Here is a 27,622-nt window from a genome sequence, read left to right on the forward strand (position 1 = left end):
TCCTCTATTTGGTATTGAAGCTGTTAGAGGAGCCAAAGCAGCTATAACTTCAGAAATTCATTTTGTGCTGCAGCAGAAATACAGCACTGTGATACACCATCAATTCTTGATTTAAGGAGTGCAGGCACTACACGGAACGAGTGCACTTCAGTCACTGGATTTCTCTTAAGGTTAAGATGAGAAGACTTCTACTTCTTGCCCAGGAACCACAAATTAACCTCACCAGTTTGGCAGATAACACTTGTTCCATTTACTCCAGTGATTTTAACTCTTTACCCTCTGTATCGTACACCCAGCTTCTCAGCATCCCACTGCATTACTACTGAATGTTGTGCTCCCAAGTCTATTAGAAATTTTATTAATTGGTGACAAGAAACAGCTGGAATCTGAATGTATGGCTTGCATTGATAAGATTCCACTTGCTGGATTTCAGTCTTGCCTGATTTATGGCCAAACCTTGATAGCTCTGTAGCTATATACAGTACTATTTTAGTAACATTTTGCTGACCCTGACAATCATCTGTGGTTTCAGTTTTAGTTAAGGGTTGTAATGTTACTTCCTTATCATCAGATGTCAATGCAAATGTTTTGCTCTTTATCAGAACAACATTCACTGTCTCCCAGCTTCTCCATTGTTGTTAATGGAAGTAATGCTTTGAAGTAATTTGGCATTTACACCTGCTTTTGCTTCTGCTACAAAGTAAGCTGGTTTTGTTTGTGTTTTTCACAGCCCTTTGATTTCAGCATAGTCTTATTTTGGAGGTAGTGTCATAGTAAAGTCTGTCTGTCTTCATTTCTGCTTGCAGCACTTCAGTATTTAAGTGAAACTACCTTCTATGCCTCACAGCTTGAAATCCAATTGAAATAACACTTTGAAATTTCAAAAGAGAAAATATTGAGTCATAAATATTATGAAAAGGTATATGGGGTTATGCTGAAGGCTCTATCCAAAATGGCTGTAATTTCTTTGTCAAAAGAAAATACTACTACTGAATCGCTCCAAACCGAGCCTAGAGACACTTCAGACACAGACTCAGAGAAGTGAGCATTTGCTTTACTCAGCGCTGGGTGTGTGGGGGATTGCTCCTCCTAACATGCACCCGCAGCACTTTACACAGCACAGTATATGGTTCCATTCACGCATATCCATTACATTCCTTGGGATAGGAGTGGTTATACAAATTACTTCTCAGAAGTCATTAATATCATTAGCACACATGAATGATGCGTAAGCGCCGTGTGCTCTGGTGGTTGGACTGAGGAAGGCTCCGCATCTTCCTCGGGGGTCGTTCTGATGAAGGCCAGCAGTCTTCTTCACAATGCACTTTTCAGCTTGCTTTCTGAAGCATGTGCAGTCCTTCGTTGGCTGATTCAGCAGTTTCTGCGCTGGTTTCAAACAGATTCTGTTCTTCTCTTGACAAGGCTAATGCACATCCTGCTTCTTAGGCTTGTGATTAATATTTGCTGACTCTCTTAATATTTAACTCGTGCTTATATGAGTTAACCATTGATCAACACTTTTCACTACAGACACAGGAAAATAGAAATTTAAAGATACAAATTTTTTTTTCACTGGTTTTAGATTCTAAACCATAATTTAAATAACACCAACAACATGAGCTTAGCTGAATGGCTCTTTCAGCTCTTCCATGTCTGCAGTTTGTAAGGAAACCTTCTGATCTACAATACTGTAGCTGTCTTTCTTGTTTAGCCATGACCACTCTTTGTCAGAGCACCAGTGTTGGGAAGATCATCACACTTCCACCGTGGAATAGTTATATGGCAGAATCTAGGTGCATACTTTGCCTTTAACTATTTTTTCGCTTAAGACCAATGATATTTATCTCATATTGTGGTCAGCATCAGAGGGCAAAAAGTAAAGAGATATCTGTGAATTCAGAAAGTAGTTGTTATTACCAATGTTTGTGTTTTTAGAGAAATGCTGTTCATAAAAAAATCTCAATTTCTTTTGTTTCCTAATTAGAAGTATTATGGTTTGCCTTCCATGTGTTATGCAAGCAGTCCATATTCCAGAACAACTATTAACAGTCGAACTTTAATCACAGCTTTTCTTTCAGTAGAATTACTGCTTTGGTTGTCCAGCTGTAATGAAATGTGCAGAAACATCACTTTTCCCTGAGATTTTTTTGCCATTTTTAAGTTGATTAAAAAGTAGTGAAGTTGTTAAGCAAGGCATCACAATTGCAAAAAATTTTATTTCCTTTGGCAAGTGGGCTAAGCTGTGTCATTCAAACCTCCCTGACCTACCAGCATGCTGTTACAGAGATCCTGGAAATCTTCATCTCTGTTAAAGTCTCTCACCTGGGTACTGTGTGTCATAAAGCACATTTAGAGGGAAGACATTTGTTGCATGCCCGTCCATTATGTAACTTGGGAATTAAGGCTATAAGGGTAGCAATTGTTTTATTCCTAATGAGAGGTTTAAGTTCTGGGTTTTTTCTGAAACCCACAAAATATGATTCTTCGAAGGCTTGCTGCATTTTTTGTTCTCTTATTATTTTGTGATTAATAAATGGGGAATAAGTCCCTCAGAATTAATTCTTATTCAGCAGGTTATATCAAACCCTCTGTATATCTGATCAGAGTGTTTACAGTTTCGCGATTTGTGAGATAATCTCTACTAGTGGACTCCTTTGATAGTACTTCTAGAAACCCTAAATAATGCAGTATAGCTATAAAAGCTGCCTAGGAACAACCAAAGCAGCAGCATAAACCAGGATTTGTATGCTATTTAAAATTATACCAACCACCCTTTCCAGTCTGCTAGTCTTCAAAAGTAAGACAGCATTTCTCCACTTTTGTTCTAGGGCTGGAAACCTAGATCATATTCTGTGCTTGGTGCTAGTTGGACTTCATGAAGGCAGCCAGCACAGCCTGTTTCAGCCAGCCAGTCCTATGAAAACTGGTTGCTGTCTCTTGACTCAGTTGTTGGTTTGGGCAGTGGTGAACACAGGAATGAGCTAAGGCATGGAAAATGAAATGCATATTCATTGAATTTAAATATGAGGGAATCAAAGAGTCTGTATGAGATTGTTGTGTGTATCTGTATTACATAAATTCTTAAAAAGAACCCCAACATTAAATACTTCTTAAAAAGGGTTAAATTCATCTGTAGCTATTAAACCCACCTATCAAAAGTGGCTGAGAGGATTTATGGTCGTGTTTAGTAAGTGAGTCTGAACACTTGCGCTGTTACACCAAGGATGCTGAAAAAATAATAAACATACAGAGTTTTAGTTGCTGTCCATTGTTGATTTTCTAGATATCCTACTAATTTTTAGAGTCAGGTGCTTGAGTAAACTGATTAAAATCACTGAAAGTACATAAGTACAACATCTAGTAATTCTGTCTGTTCCTCACCATTTTGTATGTGCTGGTGTGTGCACTTCACCTGTTTTGTTAGGGCTGGTCTTGCTGGTCTGTAACTGAGCTAGGTTGGATTTCATGTAGAGACATCGCTTAGAGAAATTGCTTGCTGGGAAGATAATGCATGAAATTTTCACCAGGCTGGTGAACTGTTGACTGATATTTGAGTTGGAAATGTTCATAAAGCTAGTCACTGTTGAAAAGAAATTGCTATTTCAGATGGGTTAGTGTTAAATTAAAGTTTATTGTTTCTGTTTATTGTTAAATAAAATGAAGATTCCTGGAAAAAATATTGTCTCAAATAGCTAACTGCGCACTTCTTACTGTCATATGTGGTCTTCATTTTGCCAGTAATGCAAATTCATTTATTTAGGATTTCTGTTAGTAGTAAGTGAGTTTATATTTATTTTGTGTTGAGTACTCTGTTAATTTTTGAAGCCATTAAGCATCATTTGCAGATGCCCCTTTGTATCTGGTTATCTACAATAAAAGCAATTGCCCTATTAAATACTTGGACATTATCCTAACTACTGAATATTAATATAGGATTAGACTAGTCAGAGGTTTCTTTTAGTAAATCAACTAGCATCAAGACTTCTTTCTTTAGTTTTTGAGATAGGACTTCATACATTTATTTACTAAGATTCAGTGTTGTTTAAGTGCTCTGAAATAAACTCATACCCATATTACATCCCTCTGTCCCTCTGTCTGTTTATTATTATTTTGGCAAATCGCGTCCATATGTTCTATGAACAGATGTTCTAAGCTGGTAGCCATTCTCATATGTGCAAATGTATGAGAATTTGTATTAGGCCCAAACCAGTATCATCTTATGGTTTTTCACATCACTGGTCACAAGAAGAGCTTTTGAGGGTTGCCTGCTACTGGGAAAATCAGTCACTGAACATGTGCTATCCCCAGCAGATAATAGTATCTTCTGTGATGGAAAGAAAGCAGGGAATTAGATCAGGCTTCTGTTTTGAGATTTTCGTGGACCTGACTAGGCTAATAAGTTTGTAGGAAGTCCCTTATTGGGTTTGTAAGTAAGTTAAAACTCTGATTCGCCTGTATAAACTGAACAGATACTACTATGTAGGAATTAAAGAAGCATATTTGGAGTGTATGCTTCAAGTGAAGCTATGTGAAACTGTGCTGGTTTAAAAAACCATAATATTTGAATAGGTAGCTGCAATAACAGAGTCAGAAAGCTTGGGCTTTTGAGCTGTATAAGATTTTATTCTTAATCTTGCTGGGTAGTTTAAGCTGCTTTTAAGTGTTACATAGTTCGCATAGAAGAAAACCTGTCTGGAGAAATGCAGGTATGATCATGAAATCACACTATAAAACATTTATTAATATACCTTGATGTTTGGTTTCAAAGTGTTTGCTTTACTGAATGAATCATTTGTCCTCCATAAAATGTTTAACCTTTTTCTGCATTCATACTTAAAATGATAAAGTCTTTAAGTGGTATCGTGAGAGAATGTTTTAGAACTTCTGCTTTTTAAACATTTAAATACTGCTGAAAGTCCTGCTATTCCTGGACTTGGAAAACATGTAAAATTGGAATTGATAGAGAATATTGCATGGTTCTTTTTCCCCTCTAAATTAAGAGAAAATAACTGCTTATATCTAATGCATGTTCTTGGCAAAATTGGTGGTCTTTAATTAAAATAAGCCATTCCGAAGGCTCAATCATAATTAAGTAATCCACAGCCTTCTTTAATGTTCCCTTCTGTGATGAATTTCACCCTGAATGTTGAGGTAGTAAAAGAAGATAGATTAATAGCACTTATCCTAATGGTGTGGAATTCATAACTCTCTCTTTGGGGCAGTTAACTACTGTGTTGCTTCATTGCTTTCTACATACATTAGCTTGAACTTGGCCTGTTGTCTCCTTCAGGGCACAGTCTCCATCTAGGGATTTCTTCAACATACAATCCAAATTCAGCTCATCATTTTCAAGAATAGTTATTAGCAAAATTGTCTGCTTTTGATCGGTTTTCAATACACTTTTTAATTAGATGTGTGTCACATCTCGTAAACTCAGGACAAGTTATTTCTCAGTTATCCCAAATTATACTTCGTGTAGTAGCTTTGTATTTTAGGCTATTACTAAACCCAACTCAGTTTTATCAGCTCCCTCCACCCTAGCATCCTTCCTGTACATTCTAATGGAAAATAAACATCATTATGTTTGTTTTAGGAAAGATTACTGAAGCACCTGAAATTGTGTTTTAATTTTGAGTACTCCACAAATTCTTCTTGCCTTAAGAATTAGCACGTCTTGCAGGGGCCTTATTTCCCCTTACCTTGTTTCTGGTTTATTTACATTGCATTAACAGAAAGGAATAAAAGAGGACAGATTATACTTAAGTATATTACTGAACCATGACAACCATCACTCTTGAAGGGAAATCACAAACATATGCTGCATTTAGAGGAATTTAAAAGGCTATTACATTGCTGTTATCCTTGAGTATCCTGGTGTGGGATTTTATATATATGTGTGTACCATCTGCAGTTCAATAACACTAAATATTTAATGAATTTATGAATAGTAGATAAACATTTAAAACAGTTTTGTAAAAATATGCATGCATTGAACAATTGTTTGTCGCTGCTAAAGAAAATGGCCTGATTTAGGGATATGAGCATTCCAGTTCAGAATTCAAATAGCTTCTGTGAAATAAGACCTGAGATGGGAAAATGTTGGAGTTGGAAAAGGACTGGTTGTTCAAAGTGTGAGTTACTCAGGCTTTGGTTCTCCTGTTAGTCCTACCAGCATGACATTTGCTGTTGTCTGTTGTGTGACAGTGTTAATTGTGTGGGTGAACAGTTTTCTGCTCAAGCTATGGTTTCCTCTCTTCTGATAGACTATCTTTGCATCTTACATGGTCCTCCCTCTTGCTGCCTTCAAAATCAAAGAGAGAAACTGAGTTTATTCATGAATTTATTTAAAGCATTTGCCTAAAGCACTTGCAGCCAGATAGACTTCACAGAGTTTCCAAATATTAAGTGGATTCAGTGTGAAAAAGCAGAAAAGATAGCAAAACCAGAAATTATACTTCTCAGTGTCTTAAGGGTTTGTAGCTTTGAATAAAATTTCATGAGAATCTGTGCCTTGCATGGGGGTCATTCAGCAATCTTCTTATAGAAGGAAAGAAGTGGTATGAAAATTAAGAAACCTCACATGTGACCAGGTCTTTTCTTTAGCTTGAGAATTGATAAGTAGCTAATTCTTCAATCATTCTTTAAAGAAGTTTCTTTAAATACATTTTATTTTAGGTAAGTATGAGCCACAGATGGCCATGAATTTCAAAACTTGATGAGTCAATGGCCATTGCAGTGTACAAAACTGGTGTTTGGGGGCTAAATTTGCATAAATATGTCTCAATACACATATAATCCATGCTTCAAGCGGCCTCACAGTATTGTCATATGCCTGTAGGGAAAGACACGAAGACAAATGCCATACAGTTCTCACCATTCTCTCTTCAAGAAAAGTTGTTTGCCATAATTTTTTACATTAAATACTGTTCTTCTGTCTTCTGAAAACTTCTACTTTATTTTTGGTCTGTTTAGAAAATAGGTTCATTGAGGAAAATACACACCCTGTAATTCTTTAGTGAAGTGGTTAAGATCCATCCCTTATAAGAACTGGGATGAGTTACTGCCATAAATTCAGGTGATTCACAATACATTGTCAAATGCAAATTATTTTGGTTAATCTTCATCCCTGGAATAGTCTGTCACTTTCTGTACTTACCTAGCATTGCTCTAATTGACCCACAGCTATAGAGGAGATGTGCCATGTTACTGTTTTGAGTACTTGGAGAACGATGTCTTGGGGAAACAATTTGAGGACCCTATTAATCACACACAGTTCGACTGCTAGGTAACTTTTAAGAGTAATCTACCTAAGAACATTTGTAATAGAACAAAGAAGTTAGTAGTTAAAACGATAATTTTTCCTTTTTTATTTTTTGAAGGCAATACCGTAGAGTAAACATCTGCCTTATTTAATTCTTTAACAGAGTGGCTTTCAACTAGTGCTTTCAATTAGTTCAACTCTCTCTGTTCACCTGAGGTGTCTTGCCCTCTCAAAAATGAAACTTGGCTTCTGTGTTTAAGGTGGCTACTACCGTTGCTTTTATCCATTTCTGTCCCCTCTCTGGGAATGTAATAATTGTCTCCTACTAGCTTTTTAATATACACATAAGATTTCCAGAACTAAATCAAAGAACATCCACTTCCTTGTAAGCAAGGCTATGCCTTTAGCAACTCACATTTAAAGAAATATAGTTATAACATGTATCCCTATGAAACATTTGGCCAGAAATTAATATTCTAGTTTTTTTATCTGGGTTTTTTTTTGTGTCAGATTTTTGTTTGGTTGGTTCAAGTATCACATTTGCAAATACACTGTATCTAGTTCATGTTGTTTTCTTTGTACTGAGTATCAGATGGCAGTTATGACTCTTATCTGTAACCTAATTAATAGTGATAATGAGTATATCTTTGTTTCCATTACTTTCTTAAGGACTTTTATCTTTTGAGAGACTGTTCAAATTCTGATATAAATATGCATATTTTGCATCATGTAATAAAACTAATTGGTCTTTTAATTTAACCAAAAGGCAGGGAAAGAGATTCTGCTCTAAATTCTTTGTTGTTATTAGGATTTTATCATAATGATTAGCAATGAATTAGAAGAGAAGGCTCTGGGGAGATCTTATTGCAGACTTTCAATACTTAAAGGTACCTTATAAGAAAGATGGGGACCGATGTTTTAGACCTCTTGCAATAGGACAAAGGGTAATAGTTTTAAACTAAAAGAGAGTAGATTTAGACAAGGTACAAGGAAGAAATTTTTTATCATGAGGGTGGTGAGACACTGGCATGGGTTGCCCACGCACAGGTGATAGATCCCCCTCCCTGAAAACATTCAAAGTCAGTTTGGGCGGGTCTCTGAGCAACCTAATGTACTTTATGGTCTTACTGCAGGGGGATTGGACTAGATGATCTCTAAAGGCCCCTTCCAATACAAACCATTCTATGATTCTATTATTCTACTGAGAGATTTTTGAGAATGTCTTTCCAACAGCTGTATCCTTATATTCTTGAGATATGAGCCCTGCTAATGCATTACATTAAATCAGTATACCACTTCAGTAATATTCAAAAACTTGCCATAAAGTTTTTTAAATCAGAATTTCTTCTGATTTTTTTTTCTTCTTTTTAAAATCAGAATATTATTTTAAAAGCAGTAACCATGTAATTAGTTTTTTTAAGCTTTTAGTATTTTCTTTGTGGTGTTTCAGCTTTGCATTGTAAGTAGTCTACATGGACAATATTGCAAACTGAGTTTCCTGCAGACTGTGATCATCCTTAGATTTTTTAGTCAATTTTTCAAGTATGAATAGCTACTGAAAAATCATGCTTGAAATTTTCAGAGTTGAGAGCATATTTGTTGGCATTTTTAAAACCATCATTACTGTACAGGTCTGACAGCTACATGGTTATGAAACTGTCCTATTTCATTAACAAAATTCTTTGTAGTTATTTTTTATTGCGAAGTGAAACCAGAAGTCACACAAGCTTGAGTGATATTTTTAAATAAAGTTACTATGCTGGTCAATGAGGACTAGCGCTTAAAATGTGGTTCCTCCCCAGCATGGAATAGGTTTTTGTCATCAGAAACAGTAGCATAAAATTTCTGGAAGTGACTCTCTTCGTTCCTAGTAGGAGGAAAACTAAACAATGTAGTATCAGCAAACTGTTTTGAGGAAGGGAATAATTTCTGTCTATAGTGTCTGCATGTACATGCATTTATGTACAAACATTGCATTCTGTTCCTCCAATGGTGTTAGGGTGAATTAAATTGCTAGCATAAGAGGAAAAGTAATTTACTTTGTTAAAGTATAGGGCATATGAATAAAAATGACATCTCTCATGTAAATGTTTTACAGATACAGACAGCATTTATAATCTGAGGAGTCAGGTAGCAGTTTTATTAGCTAGTGATAATAACAGTGTATATTCAACACAGAGTGTATTTCTTTAGTTCCCAGTGTGCATTTTCATGCAATTTAGCATGCGTGTAGAGAACAAGTAGTAGTGATTATAATAACTAAATTGTGCTACTAGACCCTGTCATGCATTTCTGATGAAAGGCTCATTTTTTATTTCAGTTCACACTGTAATAACAAATACACTATATAAAATGTAATCATTGTAAGCTTTAGACTATAACTTTGTGCTGTGATCATTAGAAGAAATAGATGTTTGTCTGTTAGGCACACTTGAATCCAGATTCTGCGAGTGTACATGTATCTCTACATGTATATATATTGCTTTAGCTGCATGAGAGATAAGGACAGAAGGTCACTATTCACAGGAGAGTGGTCACAACTGAATCAGAATACCCAATCTATCAAGCATTTTAACTTTTTCATTAATTTTTATTAGTGTGAAATATTCGTATTTCCTTCCTTTCTGTTATGTATATGTGTGCATGTGTATCGTGTGTATATATATATATGTATATGTGTATATATGTATATGTAGTCTTAGTGAAATTTATAAGAAATCATGCAAAAAAATCAAGAAATACAGTTTGGCTCACTGTCATATCATACTTCAATGAGATATTCTTATGAGATCAGTGTTTTTTATCTTGTTAAAGGAAAAACAGTATCTCTGAGAAATGGAAACTTCAGCTACATGAAGGTCTTACCTGGTTGAGGTTTGAATTGGTTATTTGAATGAGCGTAATATGATTGAATTTTGACAACAATAGATAGAAATATACTGAGTAAACACAAATTACATGATCTGACACTGCATCAAACAGATTTTTACTAGCATGGGTGAAGGCATTCTTTTGTGTGCTGAAGCATCCAATTATTTCAAATCTGAGTTGTTCTGAATCATGAAAAGGATGGTATTCTGCCAGAAACACTCAGAATAAACTGAACTAAAGCAACATGTATGAGTTAATAAAATAAACAAACTAACAAAACCCTACATTCAGAATGAGGGCAAAAGTCTTCTGTTTCTTTGCCTTACTAGTGAGCATTTTTCTTTGTATTTAGTTGGGGTGGGTGAAAATTTTATTTATCCTTAAGAAGAATATATATAAATAATACTTTCAGAACATGGATATATTTAATTTCACATAGCATGCTATGAAAAACTGTACTCAGTGTTTGTAATTGATACAGGAGAGGAAGACAAAGAATCTCCCTCATTTTGTGCATGTTGACAGTCCTTCAGATTTTTGCTTCCTTTATTGCTGTCATAGAAAGTTGACAATAAACACTGACAGCTTTTCACTAATACACTACAGGTTCTTAAAATAAATATACAAAGGGAGCCCATTACCAAGGTTGTTTGGGATAGAGGGTAGTAGACTGTGTTAGTTTTAATATTAACATTTATTTTACAATATTTCCATATAAATAAGATGGTTTATGCATTAGGAACTTTTGATGGACACAATTGTACCTTATTGGAGAAAGATGAAATAGACTTTGTATGAAGAAACTTTGCTTAATCTGAGAAAGACTAAAGTAGAATGATTTGTTTAAGGCAGGCTTCAGTTTTCATTTTTGTAAAAACCATGCTGAGGCATGCCCTTGTTTTTATCACCTCCCTTCTGAAAAATTGTATCACCTGAGCAAATAAATGCATGTTCTTTATTCCACAGTAGCAGCAGTGTGAAAAAGAGCTCAGCGTAATGCTTTCGTGTTTGAAACTACATTTACTGTATATATGTGCTTTGCCTAAATATACTATTTTTAACCTTTTTTACTAAACCTACATAAACTGTGCTATTAATTTCTAGCTGTTGCTGCCTGCATTTTTCTGCAAAACAGGTTTTATTCTCAAAATATAAGGTTGTGCTGTTTTCAATGGATTTCTTAAAGAGGAATGTTTTTCATTTTTATTTTACAGAGTTACATACATGGAAGCAGTCAGGCTCAGTTTGTGGCAGAGTCGCATATTATTCTTCTGCTGAGTATCCTTCAAACTGGTGAATGAATGAATATTAAAAAACCAAGCTGAGGCACAGTGTGCTCTTAAATAAAATTGCTCTGGCAGTGAATGTCATTGAACATTTAAGCAGGTATTGTATTTTGGCTTACTTATTATGTGTTGAAATAAATATTCATTGTTGTTGCTATTTACTGCCAAGTCATTGGCATTGCTTTTCACTGATGTGCACCTTGTTATCTCCTTTGTTAGTCTTGTGCCAGGTTACTATTCTTAATTTTTTTAAGTGTTACCTTTCCAGTAGCAGAAACTAATTTTCTTCTTTTTTTACTCTTCCTTATAATAATTAAAAATTCAATGAAAAAATAATTTTATTTCTTTTTACTTACCAGAGAAGCATCCAGAAATTTATCAACTGTGCATGAACATTATTTTTCCTCCAATAGTCCTTGGATTTTTTTTCCCCCACCTAATCTAAACAGTTTACTATTACTTCTTCGAGCAAATAACTCAATCACATTTGTTCTGACATCACGTCCTCACAGAAAGACTTTGAGACCTACTTTTATTCTTTCAGTCTAACTGAGTCAGAGAAAGTTAAGCTGGGATTTTCTGGGGCTTTTTTGGGTAGTTTTTGGTGAAAGTTTTAATAAACTGTAAGAAAAACTCACATGCTCTGGGTTTTTTAAACCCTGATTTTCATCAGGTTTATTCATTTAGTGAGAACTCTAGTCACCATTAACCATTTTTAAAGTTTAGTTGTTCCATCACAAATACCTTTCTCTAAGGGGAACAAGCAAAAGAAAGTAATATTTCCCAATCTGCAGTAATAGACAGATCCCAGTTTTATGATTGTGGCTACTCTCTTGTTCTCTCTCTGAAGTTATCCTGCCTTAGAACCTGCCCTTCCTCAAACTTCCCTGTCTGCCTTTGTCTTTGCCATTTGCTATCCAAAGACACCACCATCACTACACTTTTATTACATTCACTTGCCTGGCATCTGTTTTGCTACCTGTGAAACTTTATATGCTTCATAAATAGCCATTATAGTTAGTTTCAAAGTTATGATCTTATTTTGCAGAGTAAATGTAATATTTGCAATTGAACTGGAATACTGTTTCCAGTTCTGGGTCCCCCAGTACAGGAACGTTTCTTGTTTAATAGATAAAGTATGCATCTTACTAGTATCATCTTTCTGCTTTCCTTTGTAGAGCTGAAATTTGTTTTCATGTTTTTTTGCTTTTTGTGAACTGCCACAATTTAAACAAATCTGTTATCTAAACCAGTCCTGTTGACTGCTTGAGAATGAGAAAAGTAAATCCCCAAACCAGAGTAGATAAAAAATAAAATTTTCATTGATGACATACTTGGTTTCTCTGACTCAGGCATGGAAGTGATAACTTTTTGTTGGCAGATACTGTCTTTAAACCAGGAAGTTGGCTAGCTACATTAATGCAGCTGTCTGAAAGAATCCTTTGAGTGATGTTGTGCATTGCCACATGCAAAAAGAATTCTCTAAGGTTTCATTTCATGGCTCAATACTGTTGGGATGAGTTTTTAGTCACGCACAAATTTCACAATGAAATCTTTTACAAAAAATCTTGACAGAGTTTAACAGTTACTTGTGAAAATTAATATTCCTTTATTCTTTCAATGTTGGTAGTAATTATGAGTTGCTCAATTGCTTCTTCATTATTTGTTTATTCAGAAAATGTTGTTAGAAAATGTGGGAAATAGAAAAAAATATGCCAGATGGATAAAAAGTAGTACATTCACTTTATCCTTTAAAGTTTAAAAGATGCATTGAATTTTAAAACAGGACATTACTATTCTGGTAATGTACATGTTTCATTTGGTTGTTTCTTTTTACTTTGTAGTAGTAAGCTTGTCACTTCTTTCTAGATGTTGAAATGCAATGTTGTCTTTCTCTATAAAGTGAATTTTTAATACCTCAGATGAAAAAATATTAATTTCCTTTGCCCTTTTTTGTTTTAGATAGTGTTTTTACCTCATCTGCTAGATGATTTCTATATGAAGATCCGTTTTTCCATGCTGTAGCTACATAATTAGGACTTGGGTAAAAAGGACTTGTGAAGATGTCAGCTACTCAGTTTAAATAATTTTATAAAGCAAAATTAAATCCAGTAAAATCTATACAGAGTTACTGATTACATACCAGGTATATGTACACATACAGTGTACTCACCTAGGACTGGTAATAGGGGTGAACTTCACTGGCACTTGGGGTGGGCTGACCCTGGCTGGACAGGGTCCCGCCGAAGCCATTCTGTCACTCTTCAACTGGACAGGGGAGGGAAAATGTAGGTAAAGGTTCATGAGTCAAGATAAGGACTGGGAGAGACTCAGGGAAATTAACTGAAGTTATTACCAGTCAAATCAGAGAAGGGTAATAAGAAATAAAAAGCAAATCTTGAAACAACTTTCCCCCCACCCCTCCCTTCCTCCTGGGCTTAACTTTACTCCTGATTTATCTACCTGCTCTCCCACAGTGGTGCAAGGGGATGGAGAACGGAAGTTGTGTCCAGTTCATTGCAATTGTCTCTGCTTCTCTTTTTTCCTCAGGATGACTCATCACACTCTTCCCTTACTTTCTCCTATCGGAGGAAGTTCTCCACGAACTTCTCCAATATGAGCCTTTCCTGTGGGCTGCAGTTCTTCTTGAGCATGTAGCAGAGAACAGTGAAAAGACATGGTTGGATATCATAGAATCATTAAGGTTGGAAAAGATCTCCAAGACATCGTGGTGCTTGTATATTATACGTTTTTGTGACTTCCAGGCTATTACTTTGAGCAGTTTGTGTTATGCTGACAAGATGACTCTTATTTAGTTTTGTTATTTGGCTCCCCTTTCTCTTGTAATGGAGAGTTAACTTCAGGAAATAGTCATGGAAATCATATAAATGTTGGTTGAAAGGGATCTCAGAAGATCGCATACTGTAATCTTCCTCTTAATGAAGGATTATCACTAACACTCTATCTGGTCTTTCTTGGTTTTGTCTGGTGCAATTTTTTCAAAACTTCAAGGAATGAGATCACATAATCTCTCTGGGGAATTTCAGATGTGAAATTGTTTTTCATCCAGTCTGAACCTTCCAAACTACAGTTCATGGCACATTCTGGTGAAAATTACAATCTTGTTTGACATAACTTTTTGGCTTCCCTTTGTATTTCTTTTGCCAGCTTTATAGAATTCATGAAATAGCTTTAGTGAAGCTTTCATTTAAAAATGAACAGAACACTCTATGGAGTAGAATTACTAGATCCATTATGTTTTAGCTTTTTATTGCCTAGGAATAAAACAAAAGTCAAGGTTTGCTTTTATTCATGCCACATTATAGCTCATTGTTCACCATAAATTGACAGGTTAAAAATTTTTTTTAAAAAGAAAGAATTTTTATAATTATTTCCAGAGAAAAAGTAATACTGAATAAGAGTTAGGTATAAATTTAATTTGAGGTTATAGCCATAAAAATATGCCAGTCTTTTCAATATCTGCTTTCACTGTTCTTTGAAATTGGCCAAATTTTATATCTTCTCCACAAACAATAAAACCTTGTTATTATATGCAGTTGAGAAGGAAGTTTTATGTAATATATATGCCCACATCAGCTTGATTATCAGTGCTTCAAGCAACTGGGTTCAATTTACACACATACTACTTTGGGGTGGGTTGTAGAATTATTTCAGTATAGAGACTTTCTGATGAGGTAGAAAATTTGTCAAAAAGTCATTACGGAAATAGATGTATAACTGCTGTAGAATAAATATGGCAGATGACACAAAGAAAACTTATTTAAATAAGAGCATGGAATAGATTTTTTTTTAAAGTGATTTTTTGCTTTGGTTTGGGTTTTTTTGTTAAATTATATAAAAGCAGTAACTTCTGTGGAGCTATGAACATGCTAGGCATCGTGCAGTCTATAATTCAAGGTTTTGCTTTTGAAGCGTCCGAGTATCTCTAAGGTCCCTAGGGCCTACATAGTTTACACAGAGAAGTAACTTTGTTCACAGTCACAATCCTGGTAAAGCAGTCTAATTGTGTGCTAGATATCCAATTTTACCACGCAAAAAGAGCACATATCTAAACACATTGTGATTTAGCAATAAAGTTTAGCATCTTCTCAAGTTATCATCACTTTGCATCCATGTGTATTAGTGCAGCAATGACTTTTAAAAACATAGAGAAAAATTGTGCAAAACAAAATAACCAACCAGAATAAATGATTCAGGGATTTTTGAGCCAGATTGACCATAAAGAATATTATAGCTTCTAGTCATCAATTAATAAATTCTTATTTCTTTTAAATCCTTTTTTGAATTAATTATGGAATAATATTCTATAGCAATAAATTTTCAGTGTAAACTTCATGTAGCATGCAGAAATTATTCCTTTGGGATTTTTTGTAGCCTATAATTTGCACAATAAATGTACTGTGTGACTTTGGTATATAAGTCATGGGAAATAATCCATTCTCTTTTTTTTTTCCCTTCTATTTGGAGCTTTATAGAGTTCGCCAAACATACTTCTCTTTCTTTTCTCCTTTCCAAGGTGAAAAATTCTATTCTTTCCCCATGCAGAAGATGTTCCAGGCTTGTGTTGTCTATTGTTGCAACCCTCTTCTGACAGAAATGGGGTCAAAGATAAGAGGAGTCAGCAGAAGTGATCGGGTACTAATAAAATTTTTTTAAATGCTGAGTAGTTTGACATTCTTGGAGAGACAAGAAAGAGGAACTAAAGACAAGGATATTGAAGTACTTTTGCTAGAGTTATTAAGAAGACATAAAGGCAAAAGAGAGATGACTTTGGAATGAAGAGCTGTCATTGCCTAAGAGAAACGACGTGCAATAAACTGCACAATCAGTATTACTGTTGTAATTAACTACAGTTGAATACAGATAGTGTATATGACTGTTACAACCAAATAGACATTGAAGTGTGCAGTGTTCAGCTGTAAATATTGCTCTGGGTGTCGAGATACAGCAAGAAATAAAAGGAATAGTAATGTTGGATAGACTGTGTTGAATTTGAAAGGTTTCTTCAATTCTTCTATTCCTCCTTTTTGTAGACACTACTCAGTATTTCTAATGAATTTTCATCAAGTTTTTATGTCATTCCCTGGAGAAATAAAACTGCTTGGAATGTAATCTGTCAAAAGTTTTTCCCTTTTGTAGTAACAGTGGATCCTTGCTTTAAGGAGTAAATTTAAAAGTAAATATTTTCATTACCAAAGGAGTTTCAGTTATTAAGCAAGTTATTTATTGTACAGGAGATAAATCTAAACCTTTATTATAGGAATTAGCAGTTATGATTAACCTGGTTTTTTCATTATTACTATTAAACTTATTAAACTGTTAAACATTGATGCTGAATAAATACATGCAGCTAAGTAAAAATGGAATGTCATTTCAGTTTCCTAATTTGAATTCCCAAGGCAAAGTTTAATGGGACAGCTGCGTAGGTGGATACGAGATATTGATTGAAAAGGAAAAAGACAAATCCTTTTGGTAGCATTAAAATTACACCTATTATGAAAGAGATTTCCTATCCTACAGAGGGAATTTAAATTAAGTGTATTAAGTGCCTCTGTGGTGTGAGGAAACTTTTCCAGAGGATGACTGTAAAGAGATGACTTTCTGTATGTCAGAGTCACTGACCATAAGAATCTGAAACTTTGAGTCAAAAGTCAGTAGAACAATACTTAGCTCTTGATAGTAAGATTCTGTCAGTTGTGCATCAATGTGCATAACTAGTTGTGATCTTCCCCAGAGATCATGGTAGAGTGAGTGGGGATGGTAACTAAAGCAGTGAGACAGGGTTATTGTATTCTGGATCTTAAGGATAAAAAAAAAAGAAAGAAGACTACGGTGGATAAAGGTAGGACTAAAAGCATAACATTAAAGCATATTTAAGCATGCTTCCTAATTAAATATGGAAATCAGCATCCAAAGCAGCAGAACATACTGCACATTTTCTATTATTTTACTTGTGTTATCTACCAGTACTGCCTGTTAACCTTGTAACTCATTCTGATTCTTCTGGAAGCTGTCTGATTCCTCCTAAATATAATGAAGTGTAAGGAGGTAATAACTAGAAAAATCAAGACAGTTTTACATTACCTAAGTCTCCTACTGCTTGACCTTAAGACAATTCATAATATGGCCCTTTAGAAAAGACATTAAAGGGTCTTAAATGTGAGAGAGATATGCAGAGACTTTAAATTTACAGCTGGGCATTTGTTAACACAACATGAAACATAATTCATACTCTTTCATCAGCTAATTTCAGTACACTGGTATTGATGAATTGCCTTCACATATGGTGTGTGTCCTCTGCATGAATTTACCAACTCTGAATTTCAGTGATTTTCAACCAGTCTCAGTTTCTGACTAAAATTTTCCACTGGAAGTGCAGACCCTTGTAAAGCTAATTTAGCTGTCAGCTGCTCTGGCAATTGGCCCGTTTTTATTTGTCTTTCGCAAATAGCTGACTACTAGTCCAAACAACAAGAGGCATTCACTGACCACAGGCTGAAGACATTTTTAAGGGTTTCTTTAGGCTTCAGTTAATTATTTTAATGGTTGAGAAATATATTTGCTTGAATGGCTAAAAGATGTAGAAATCTAGTCCAAAGTTAAATGTTTTATAGTTTGAATCCACAGATACCTTTTACTAAGTGGAATAGTCCTCAAGTTCATTCAGCTAAGAATAAAATTATATTGCGTAGATCCTAGCAATGATGGACAGTAAAAAAGACAGCCTAGACTCATGTGGATGATGACTTACGGTGTAGAAAAAGAATGTGTGATATTCTTAAAAAAATTTAGAGGCTTTTAGGGAAAGTAAGGGAGATTATATGTCTGCATGCAAGTATCAAGTGTGTGCTAACAAACAGATGAGACATACTAGGTCTAGTGTTTGAAATAGAGTGCTTGAAAATAAGGTAGATGTTTGTAATACAGTGTTAGAATAGTAAGAGAAAATTATATAGCCTCATAAATACAAATAGCTCAAATGAAGTTTGTTTTAGGAAATGTATCTCTGTTTAAAAGTTAAATTAAACTGTTAAGAAATTCCATCATTTATTTGTTTCTCTGGTATGCTTAACATTAAGGAAAGTAATGTTATTTGTCTACCTGTTCTGGAGATGTTTATACTTTTGTGATTTGAATATCACTAGACAAGAAAATTTAGAGTAATGGATTACAAAATATAAATAAAGCTAGAAAAAGATATTTAGGGGCAAACCACACTATAAAAATTTGCAAGATGGACAGGACTAAACCTGAAATTTCATCAGATGTAATCTATACAACCAAAAAGGTCAAAAATAATAAATGTAAAAATCATCTCCCCAGAGTTAGTTTTAGCTGATCCTAAATGTGAATAATTAGGATGTAAATCAGGCCGAAAAACCCTGAATGTTTGATTATTGATTTAACATAAACTTAATCAGGTATCTCTATGCTCCATTTTGCAGCTGAATTAAAACAGATTCCAGAGTCTTTTTCTTCTTCTGAATCTTTTATATGGCCTTTCCATTCTCAGGTATCTAAGAGCACCACAAGAGCAATGGTTCCATCAGATTATCTGTGGATTAGCAAGGCTCATAAATTGAAGCTGAAACGAATCAAATCAATAATAAACTTTTTCACTATAGGAAATTCTATATTAGTGTGTAATCTGTTCTCTGCTCTATTAAAATTATTAAAAAGCATCAAAAAGGAAAGTGGTGTAGTATAGTTGGCATTTCAATGGTTGAAATGCAAACTTCGAGCTACTTCACTGTTTTGAGATGAATTTTCAAGGAGTTGAGGAGAACTCCAGTGCCAAGACTCATGTAATACTTCCTAAAATTGTTGAAAAACCATTCAGTGTAGCTGAAGCCAGAAGGTTTTAAACAGAAAGTATGTTCAGGGTTGTTGTTAGTATCTTACAAATGGATTTCAGGCCATTAAAAAATACTTAAATACATCTTGATTGTGTACAATTCATCCATAAATTCATAATCAAATCATTTTCAGACTATTCTCTACTTCTTCAGTAGAGTTAGGAATCATCCTTCTTCAGTGAGATGAAACATACAGTAGTTGGCATCTTAAACATAGAAGCTTTAGTAGGAAAAGTTTAAGTTAAATATCTCTATCAGCATAATACGCCCTTTTGTAGGGGACCAGCAAAGAATTTCTCATGTTCTAATTGTCACCCCCCCCCCCAGCAAAAAACCAAACCAAACAAACAAAAAAGAAAAGAAAAAAGAAAAAAAGCACGCACAAAAAAAAAAAAAGAGAAGAAACCTCAGAAACCTCCACAGATGTTTCTGTTGATCATATACTCCTTGACAAAAAAGTATGGGCTTTTCTTTGTTCCATGTCTGATAAATTGAACCAGCAATTTTTAAAGATTGCCTGATAATCTATACCCATTTAGGTAACAATAAACTGAGCACAGGCTCGAGTGGATGAATATTTTGTTCTCTAGTTTTTCTTGCTCCTATGTTATTAAGCAACTGCATGATCTGCAATTTAAAAGGTAGTTGTTTCTTTATGTGTTTGTAATGCTAATACCAGATTTTGTACTCTTGGCAGAAACACAACTGAATATGAATGAGAACACCAAACTTTTTTCACAGAAGTAACCAAGTGCTAGTCAAGCTATTATCTCTCCTTCTTTCATTCCTCACTTACTACTAATTAGGAATCAATTTGTGATGTAAAGATATAAATTATGTATTACATTAATAAACTTTGGAACGATCAGGTTTTCTTCCTTTTGGGCATTCTGTGATTTAATTTTCTATTAAAATATGCTAATTAAAAAGTATCCCAAATTTACTAGTAATTAGTTTCATTTTGTAGGATATCTATAATTTTGGACTTTATTGATCCAATATGTTTTGTTTTGTTTCGTTTTCGATTTGGTGGCCTGTTTTTTTTCCTACTTCTGATAAAGCATCTTGATTTTTTCAGGGCTGAATATTTAATTTGTTACTACTGATCATTTTTTGTATAAACTTATAAATTGTGATGATCACTGTCTTTTTCATCCTACTTAAAACTGTTCTTCCTGAATCAAAATTCGAAACCTTTTCAAAAGCCCTATGTAAATAAGTTGTTTTCAATTTTTACAAAAATCATGTATCAGCTGGGAAAAGGAAGAGCAGAAGTTTCATATGTAAAAGTGTAATAATCTGAGAAGGTAAATAACAGGATTTACACAGAAAAAAATCAATAGACAAATAAATTTATCAGAAAACATGAACATCTGAATTTAAAACATTTGCTTGCCATGGCTTATCTGAGTGCTACATTCCCCTCATCTTTTCAAAACAGTTTCATAATGCATAGTGAGGGAGATAAGGAGAAATTGGAAAATAAGTACATCTTTTGATGCATCATTTTTTGCAGATGAAAAACTGTCCAAGTAACCACTTGCTAAAATTTTACATTCTGCACTGTTAGAGAATTGAGATACCATAAAAGATTGTTTTCAGAGCTGGGACTGTTGCTTTATATTGTAGAATATCAAAATAGTGTAAAGGCGTAACAGAGAATGTTAGAAATGAGTGAAAAATATATTGAGAAATGAGTGACAGCTATATATTCTGTGGTAAAAAGCTAATTATTGAAGCTAAGTATTGAAATGACGACTCAGGTTGAATTTTTACTTCAGCATCAGAGAGCTGAGGCAAGTACCATGTTACACTGTGGCTATGAAGCTGATATCATTGAAGGTAAAAGGCAGCCAATGAGGCTGAAAGCTCAGCAATGATGACTAAAGTTAGAAAGCAACAACTGAAGCAAAAATAGTGACAGCATGAGGGGAGCTTTAGGGGTAATGATGTGAAGCTCCAAAAGAGAGGGGGGGAAAAAGCCCAGCACAATTCAGGTGGTTACAAATCTATAATTCTCAGTCGCAGAGCAAACAAGTTACTTCTGCGAGACTGTTATTCTTGATGGTAAGAAAAGTGAATTAAACTCATGGTCTGGTAAGAAAATAAGAACTAAGTTACAGAAGGGATGTCTCCCAAATGGCTTTTTTAGTTTGTGGTTGGTTGGTTTGTTTCTCAGAAGCAGCCAGGTAAGGGAATAGCAAAGGACCACATTTTGTACTGATATTGCATGAGATAATCAAGCAAAAAAAACATTTACAAGGCATTTCAAAATCTTTGCAAAAAGTAGCACTTCCCCAAGAGGGCCTGGTGAGTTATCTTTACATCTTGGGACTGGGAGTTTTTTTTTTCCCATGACTGTTAAACTCAGGACATAAATACTCCTATAAATCTAAGTGAGGAATCGGTAAAGTTATTTGATAGTGCTACCTTAGGGGCTTTTCTTTAACAGGGTAGAAATACATGTGGAATTTTTTTTCTCATCCCTTTTTGTGACAACTCTCTCAATTAATTCATTTTTATGCTTTTGTAACATCAGAAAACAAAGAATTGAATGATTCTCATGACATTCTCCCCAGTTCTTTTTCCCTGCTGGAAGCATAGCAGTAGAACAGGAGATTCCCAGTCCCATATGCTCATGAATCTGAATCGTAACACATAAAATTTTTAGAAAGCAATTTTTGTGTCATGGATTCCAAGATTATTTTTTTCACAATATTTTGCACCTTTTTTTTTCTATTTTGTCAAGTGCAGTCATAAGCTTTTGGAAGACTTGAACACAACCCATTATTCATAGACTGACTCTATGCCTTGCAGCTTGTACATGTGTGAGGAATTTAATTTGAGCTACTAGTGTGTTTTTAATTAGAGTTTAATTTAGGACTGTATGTAGATGTCTGTATCAAAGAGGTGATGTTAAAAATTATTTTTCCTTCATGTTGCCTATTTGCTTCTGCCATCTTTCACTCTTGATGTTTACTTTTTAAAATCTTGCTGTTCTTAATTTGTTGTTTCTCAGTCTGTGTGTATGAAATTTGGAAGTCAAACATGAATCAGGCTGCTCATCTCTGATGAAGTGTGATTGTGTTAGCATTGACAGTTCTAAATCCTTTTGCTCAAGCTCTGCTTAATTAAAATTTTATAATGAAAATTTCAGCTGTCTTTGAGCATTTTGGTCTAATTTTGAACATTCCTAAAATGAAAAATATTAATATATTACAAGATCACTGCAAGTGTAATGTTACAAGATGCAGATACTATTTATGGCTCTAGCATGTTTGAAGTATCTTCTGTGAATTATTTGTGTGCATAAATAATAACATCTTGCTCTTGAAGTTTGTAGTCATCATGCTCTGGGGTAAGTAATGTTGAAAACTCCAATCTTATTTGACAATCTGTAAAGCGTGTTGAAGTTTGTGTTTCCTGATATTGTGACCTCTAGCTCTCATGATTCACATCTGCTTCGGAGCATTCAGGCTTGCCTCTGCTTCAGAACAGGTGTTATACACAGTAGTAACCATTCCTTTTCGGTTATAGAGTTTCAAGTAAACAATTAAGTGAATGGCTTAAGAGCTTGCTAGATCAGTGAAATTGTTTTATTGTTATGTACGTGTTCACATTTCTAACAGTTATAGTGAGACAACGAAACACTGAAAGTGACTGAGGACTTTGCCTCTGAGATGTTTCTCTGCTAAACTATTAGGCAATATGACACTAAAGAGGGAGTTAATGTCTTATCCAAATGCAGAGGAAGATAAAGCAGTCCAACTGCTTCAGTTTGTGTCAAATAACCAATGAATTGTGTGCAATTGCAGTGAATGATTCCTGGATCTTACAGTTTTCATTTTTAAAAAATCCTTTAGTACCAATACACAGAATATTGTAAAATATTGGGGAATGGCTGTTTCCAAAATTTGTGTGTCCTACTTGATGACTTGTCCTTTAAAGTTTCTTGAACCTTCTTTAATTTTTTTTTTTAATCCAGAATGCACAAAGAAAAATCCTACACATTTTTGCCACAGGTGAGTGTATCAGCACAGTACAGATTGTGATATGCAGTTGTTATATGTAAATACCTTCTTTTGTTTTATGAACTTGAAAGCTGTAGTTCATAGATGTACCTTGGTGGCTTTCTGAGGTATCAACACATCTGCTGCTTTCCTTGACAATGACGATACAGATGCTGCTATTACCATGGGAATGGTACTCCTGAATGAAGCTGCTACCTCCAAAGGGGATGTTGGAAAAAGGAGAAGTAAGTTGACTGAATAGCTAAGGCAATGCTTAGACAGTTAGAAGGCACTGTGAAATTACAAGTGAATATCTGATTAAGTTTTCAGAAGTCTCTGCCTTAAACCGTATTTACCTTTAGTGGGTTGGAAAAGAGGAGAGCATAAAAATTCTGTTGATAAAACTGCATTCACATGAAGTAGTAACAGTTAAAAAATATTTTAAGCATTCTCAGTCAAGGGACAGGTTGACACAGTATCTCTGCTACATTGCAGAAATGCTTTTTGGCTCTTCAGTTATATCAGAAGTCAGTGATATAAAGAATAAGAGTTTCAAAACATTGTTTTCAAAATGAATTTGTGTACTTAAGATGACAACATCCAAAAGAGTGTGAAAATTCTTTTTTTCAGTACTCTTGTCAGTGTCATGTCTCCAGAGTAAGGTGGAAACCAAGCAGTAGGTGTAGTACAAAACATATCCTAATCTGTAATGTCTAAAGATACTTAGCTTGAAGTTCAATTTTTATGTTTTTCTGAATTTTGTTGTTACTCAGAATATTTGTGAGATTTTTTGTCAATGAATCACGTAAACACACAATATGAAACTGTTTTATCCAGAATCAAACTTCCTCACTGTTACGTCAAACAAGGTTTTTCTGAGTATGACATAGGTTGAAACAAATATGCCCATCTGCCTTTGCACCTTTTATATCCCCTGACTTTTCTCATATAAGCTATTAAAGGTCTTTGGAATATACCAAATTTCCTACTCTGCCTCCTCTTTCTTTTGAGATCAGTTCTTTAGTTTCTCTATAATACACAGTATTGCAGATAGAGCTGGCCAACTATTTTCTTTAAAAGCATTCTAGAATTCTTCATAATAGCTGGTTGAATGGCTTGAGATCTCTCTAATCTATAGTGATTTGAGGGTCTCCTTCAGCAAGCTGTAGATGTATCATTTAATTCTGAGTATCTTCTACAGTAACTAGCTTTAACAGGGATGTCAAAGGATACAGTGACATAAGTTTAATTGGAATGTGATCTTACATCTGGGCCTGTGAACACAGGCACAGTGAAATATCAGTGGACTGCAGTAAAAATTCAGACTCTGCTCTTTGTGGGCATTGTGTGAATGCTTTCTGTGTATCTGCCTTGCACTGTTCACGCTTCCAATTTATTCATCCATGCTTGGAAATCATATTTGTCAGTGGTGATTTCTTTATAATGAATATAATGTTTATTAGGTTTGTACATGGCTAGTTTTCTCAAAATAACTCTAAAAATTTTATATTCCAGTTGACATGTGTCACTTTCCACATGGTCTGCTTTAATGAAAAAATGCATCATTGTCAGTTTCCTTGGCTTTATGTTTGCTCATCCTTCGCTCAAAGTCAGCATACTTTTGAAGCATGAATATTGCAATTAAATAGCAAAAAGTTGGCTAAAGTAGGAATAGTATAAGAAGAGTTTCAAAAATCAAAGTAGCTCACTAGAATCAAAACATTAATGTAGATGAGCTGCATCTCAGTTATATGCATCAGTTTGTAATATGTCCCCCTTTTTAAAAAATTTATTTACACGCAGTAGAGCAGGCTATCACAATCAAGCAGGTTTTATGCTATTATTCCGCAGGGTGCAAACAGATGTTCCAAATTTTTTTTTGTTTAAGCATTTACTTTGTTAGTTCATTCTTTGCCTGAAAAGACTCAAAGCACTTTCACCTGGATGCTATCAGAAGGTCTGCATCATTGTTATTTACCTTCAGAACCTGAAGATTTATATTGCTAGTGAGCTAAAAGTGATTTGGCTGCCAGCCTTGGAACTTAGAACAGTGAAATTTTTAGCCATTAATAAATAGATAAAGTAGTTCTAAGCTGCCTTTACTGCTACTTCAGCCATAGATGGTTGACTAGAGAGAACATGATTCCATTAGTCAAGGGACATTTTTTTAAATGTAATTTTTTTTCGAAAAAGAAAAAGCAAATACCTGAAATGACATTATTTGATATGTATAATTTAATGGGTTATTAAATCCATTATCAGCAGTAAGGTGTTTGCACCCACATACATTTGACTTTCAAATTTCTACTCTTTTTTTCTTGAAAATACATTTACCCTGACAGGTAATTTTTTACTAATAACCATAAATATTATTTCCATATCGGTTTGAAATCCTGTCAGAAGATAGTGGGCTTCAGTAGTCAAGGCAGTAACATTTTGTATTTAACTGTGTCAAATTCTCTATAAATGATTGACATAAATAATATTCTTTGTAGAGATTGCAGTTTTAAATCTTTTCTGTGCTAATAAACAGGGTTGTTTTCTTTCCAGTAATTTGTCTGGTAGGCCTCGGTCTCGTGGTCTTTTTCTTCAGCTTCCTGCTGTCAATATTTCGCTCCAAATACCATGGCTACCCATACAGGTAATCTGTCATTAAATTCTCATCTTAAAGATCGTAATAGCTTTATAGAAGTTTAAGAATTGCTTTCAGGTAAACAATCTTTAATCTTTACCACTGAAACCAATGGAAGGTGGTAGAAGCAGGAAGAATGGTGATTAATTTAAGGAAACCAAAAAGGGCTGGAATGCTACTGTTGGCATGACTGTTAAGGCAGACCAGTTAAAAGGGTTTGAGCTCAGATGTGTGACATACTCAGTGCCCCCGGAAAAATGCAAAAAGAAAACATGCTTTAGTTTATAAGGCTTTATTAAATGTTTATTTTTGTATAACTAAGCTGTACATGAGACAGGGCACAAAACAACAAAGTGGTGTACAGTGCTAAGCTTTGACTTCACTAAAAGTACCCTTTTCTTTTGTCAGCCACACCATGGAGGAGAGAAAGGATTGTAGTTTTTCTGAATTATACATACACCTGTTAGTTAAACAGTTGCAATTTTTCTGACAAATGAAAAAGTAGATTTCTCTGATTAGGCCACATGATTAGTACAACAGACAGTTTTATATTCTGTGGTATGTTCTACTAAAAAGGATTCAGCCTTGCAAAGCCAACTTAGATGTAATTTCAGCTATTACAATTTTTCTGTTAGAATTTGCTCTGAGACTTTACAACTATTTTCATTTTTACAGCGCTTGGTCTCTTTAGGCTGTTTAATTGACATTTAGGTTGCTTCAGATTAGTTTTAGCATTTAGTAACACCATACTGAAAACAAGGAAATTCTTCCCGTTGCAATATGTGCACAAGGTATGCTCCTGCTTTTTAGTAATTTCTGGTAAGGAAAGAGGTCTGTAAAGGGCCCAGTAGCATCATACTGCAAAATTTCATCAGTATAGAGCTAGTAGTTTGCCATTTGGGATAGTCTGTCCCGCCTCTCAGTATACTCTCTGGAGATTACATCTAGCTTGACTTTCACCTGCCTGGGTGAAAGGCAGGATCCAGTTTTCCTAAGTGTGAGGTATTCTTACCTCCCATTAGCTACTTAAGTCTTAAACTTTAAAGAAGCATGAATTATGAGCTTAATCTGCAGCTCAGAGCTCACTTGAGCACTGCCAAAGAATGGCAATCCGTGGTCTGAGCTCCCTTCCATCTTCTAATAACAAGTTAATTAAATGGAAAAGGCAGTTGGTGGTGGTGGTGAGTTCCTTGCCATGCAATTTAGTAACTACTGAAGAGAACCTGACAGTTGTACTAGTTTCATTTTTAGTTCTTTCATCTTAGGAATGTTCATATCACCTATTAACAACATGCTTATGTATCTGTGCCAGACCTTGCGTTGCATTTGTGAATGTTTGCAATAGGGTTTTTTGGCTGCTGTCTAATACCTAGGATGTCTGGTGCTGAACAGCACTGTGAGCATTAGTATGCTCTGTGAGTTTGCATGCCAACACAATACCACTGGTGTTCCTGCAAACTTAATCACTGAGGTCTATTACATATCCTGTAGTATCAGATACTATAACCTTTGGGAATCTTAATTTAAATAATGTAGGACTTTTACCTCTTTTCTTGCTAATCTGTTTGCTGTAAATACTAGGTGGAGTGGATTTATTTTATTCTCCCCACAATCAATCTTGAATTTATTGAAATACCAGACATCTTTTAATGGGAGTTTCTAGCAGAAGTTGGAGGTGTATGTAG

The 27,622-nt window shown here is 34.7% G+C and overlaps 1 protein-coding gene and 1 long non-coding RNA gene across 3 annotated transcripts in view; both read left to right on the plus strand.

The window, feature by feature from the left end:
* TUSC3 (tumor suppressor candidate 3) overlaps positions 1-27,622 on the plus strand; it is a 113,695-nt gene that overhangs the window by 80,279 nt on the left and 5,794 nt on the right. For both annotated transcript variants that reach the window (XM_032109636.1, XM_032109637.1), the window contains exons 7-9: positions 11,347-11,410; positions 23,476-23,550; positions 25,856-25,946. In XM_032109636.1, coding sequence (XP_031965527.1) covers positions 11,347-11,410; positions 23,476-23,550; positions 25,856-25,946 — 230 coding nt within the window. The remainder of the gene's footprint in view (positions 1-11,346; positions 11,411-23,475; positions 23,551-25,855; positions 25,947-27,622) is intronic.
* LOC116444330 lies at positions 11,417-22,441 on the plus strand. The gene is made up of 2 exons (XR_004240277.1): positions 11,417-11,518; positions 13,969-22,441. It is a non-coding gene; the product is annotated as an uncharacterized LOC116444330 (long non-coding RNA).

This window comes from Corvus moneduloides, chromosome 5 (genome assembly GCF_009650955.1).
Source record: "Corvus moneduloides isolate bCorMon1 chromosome 5, bCorMon1.pri, whole genome shotgun sequence".
NCBI classification, from domain to species: Eukaryota; Metazoa; Chordata; class Aves; order Passeriformes; family Corvidae; genus Corvus; species Corvus moneduloides.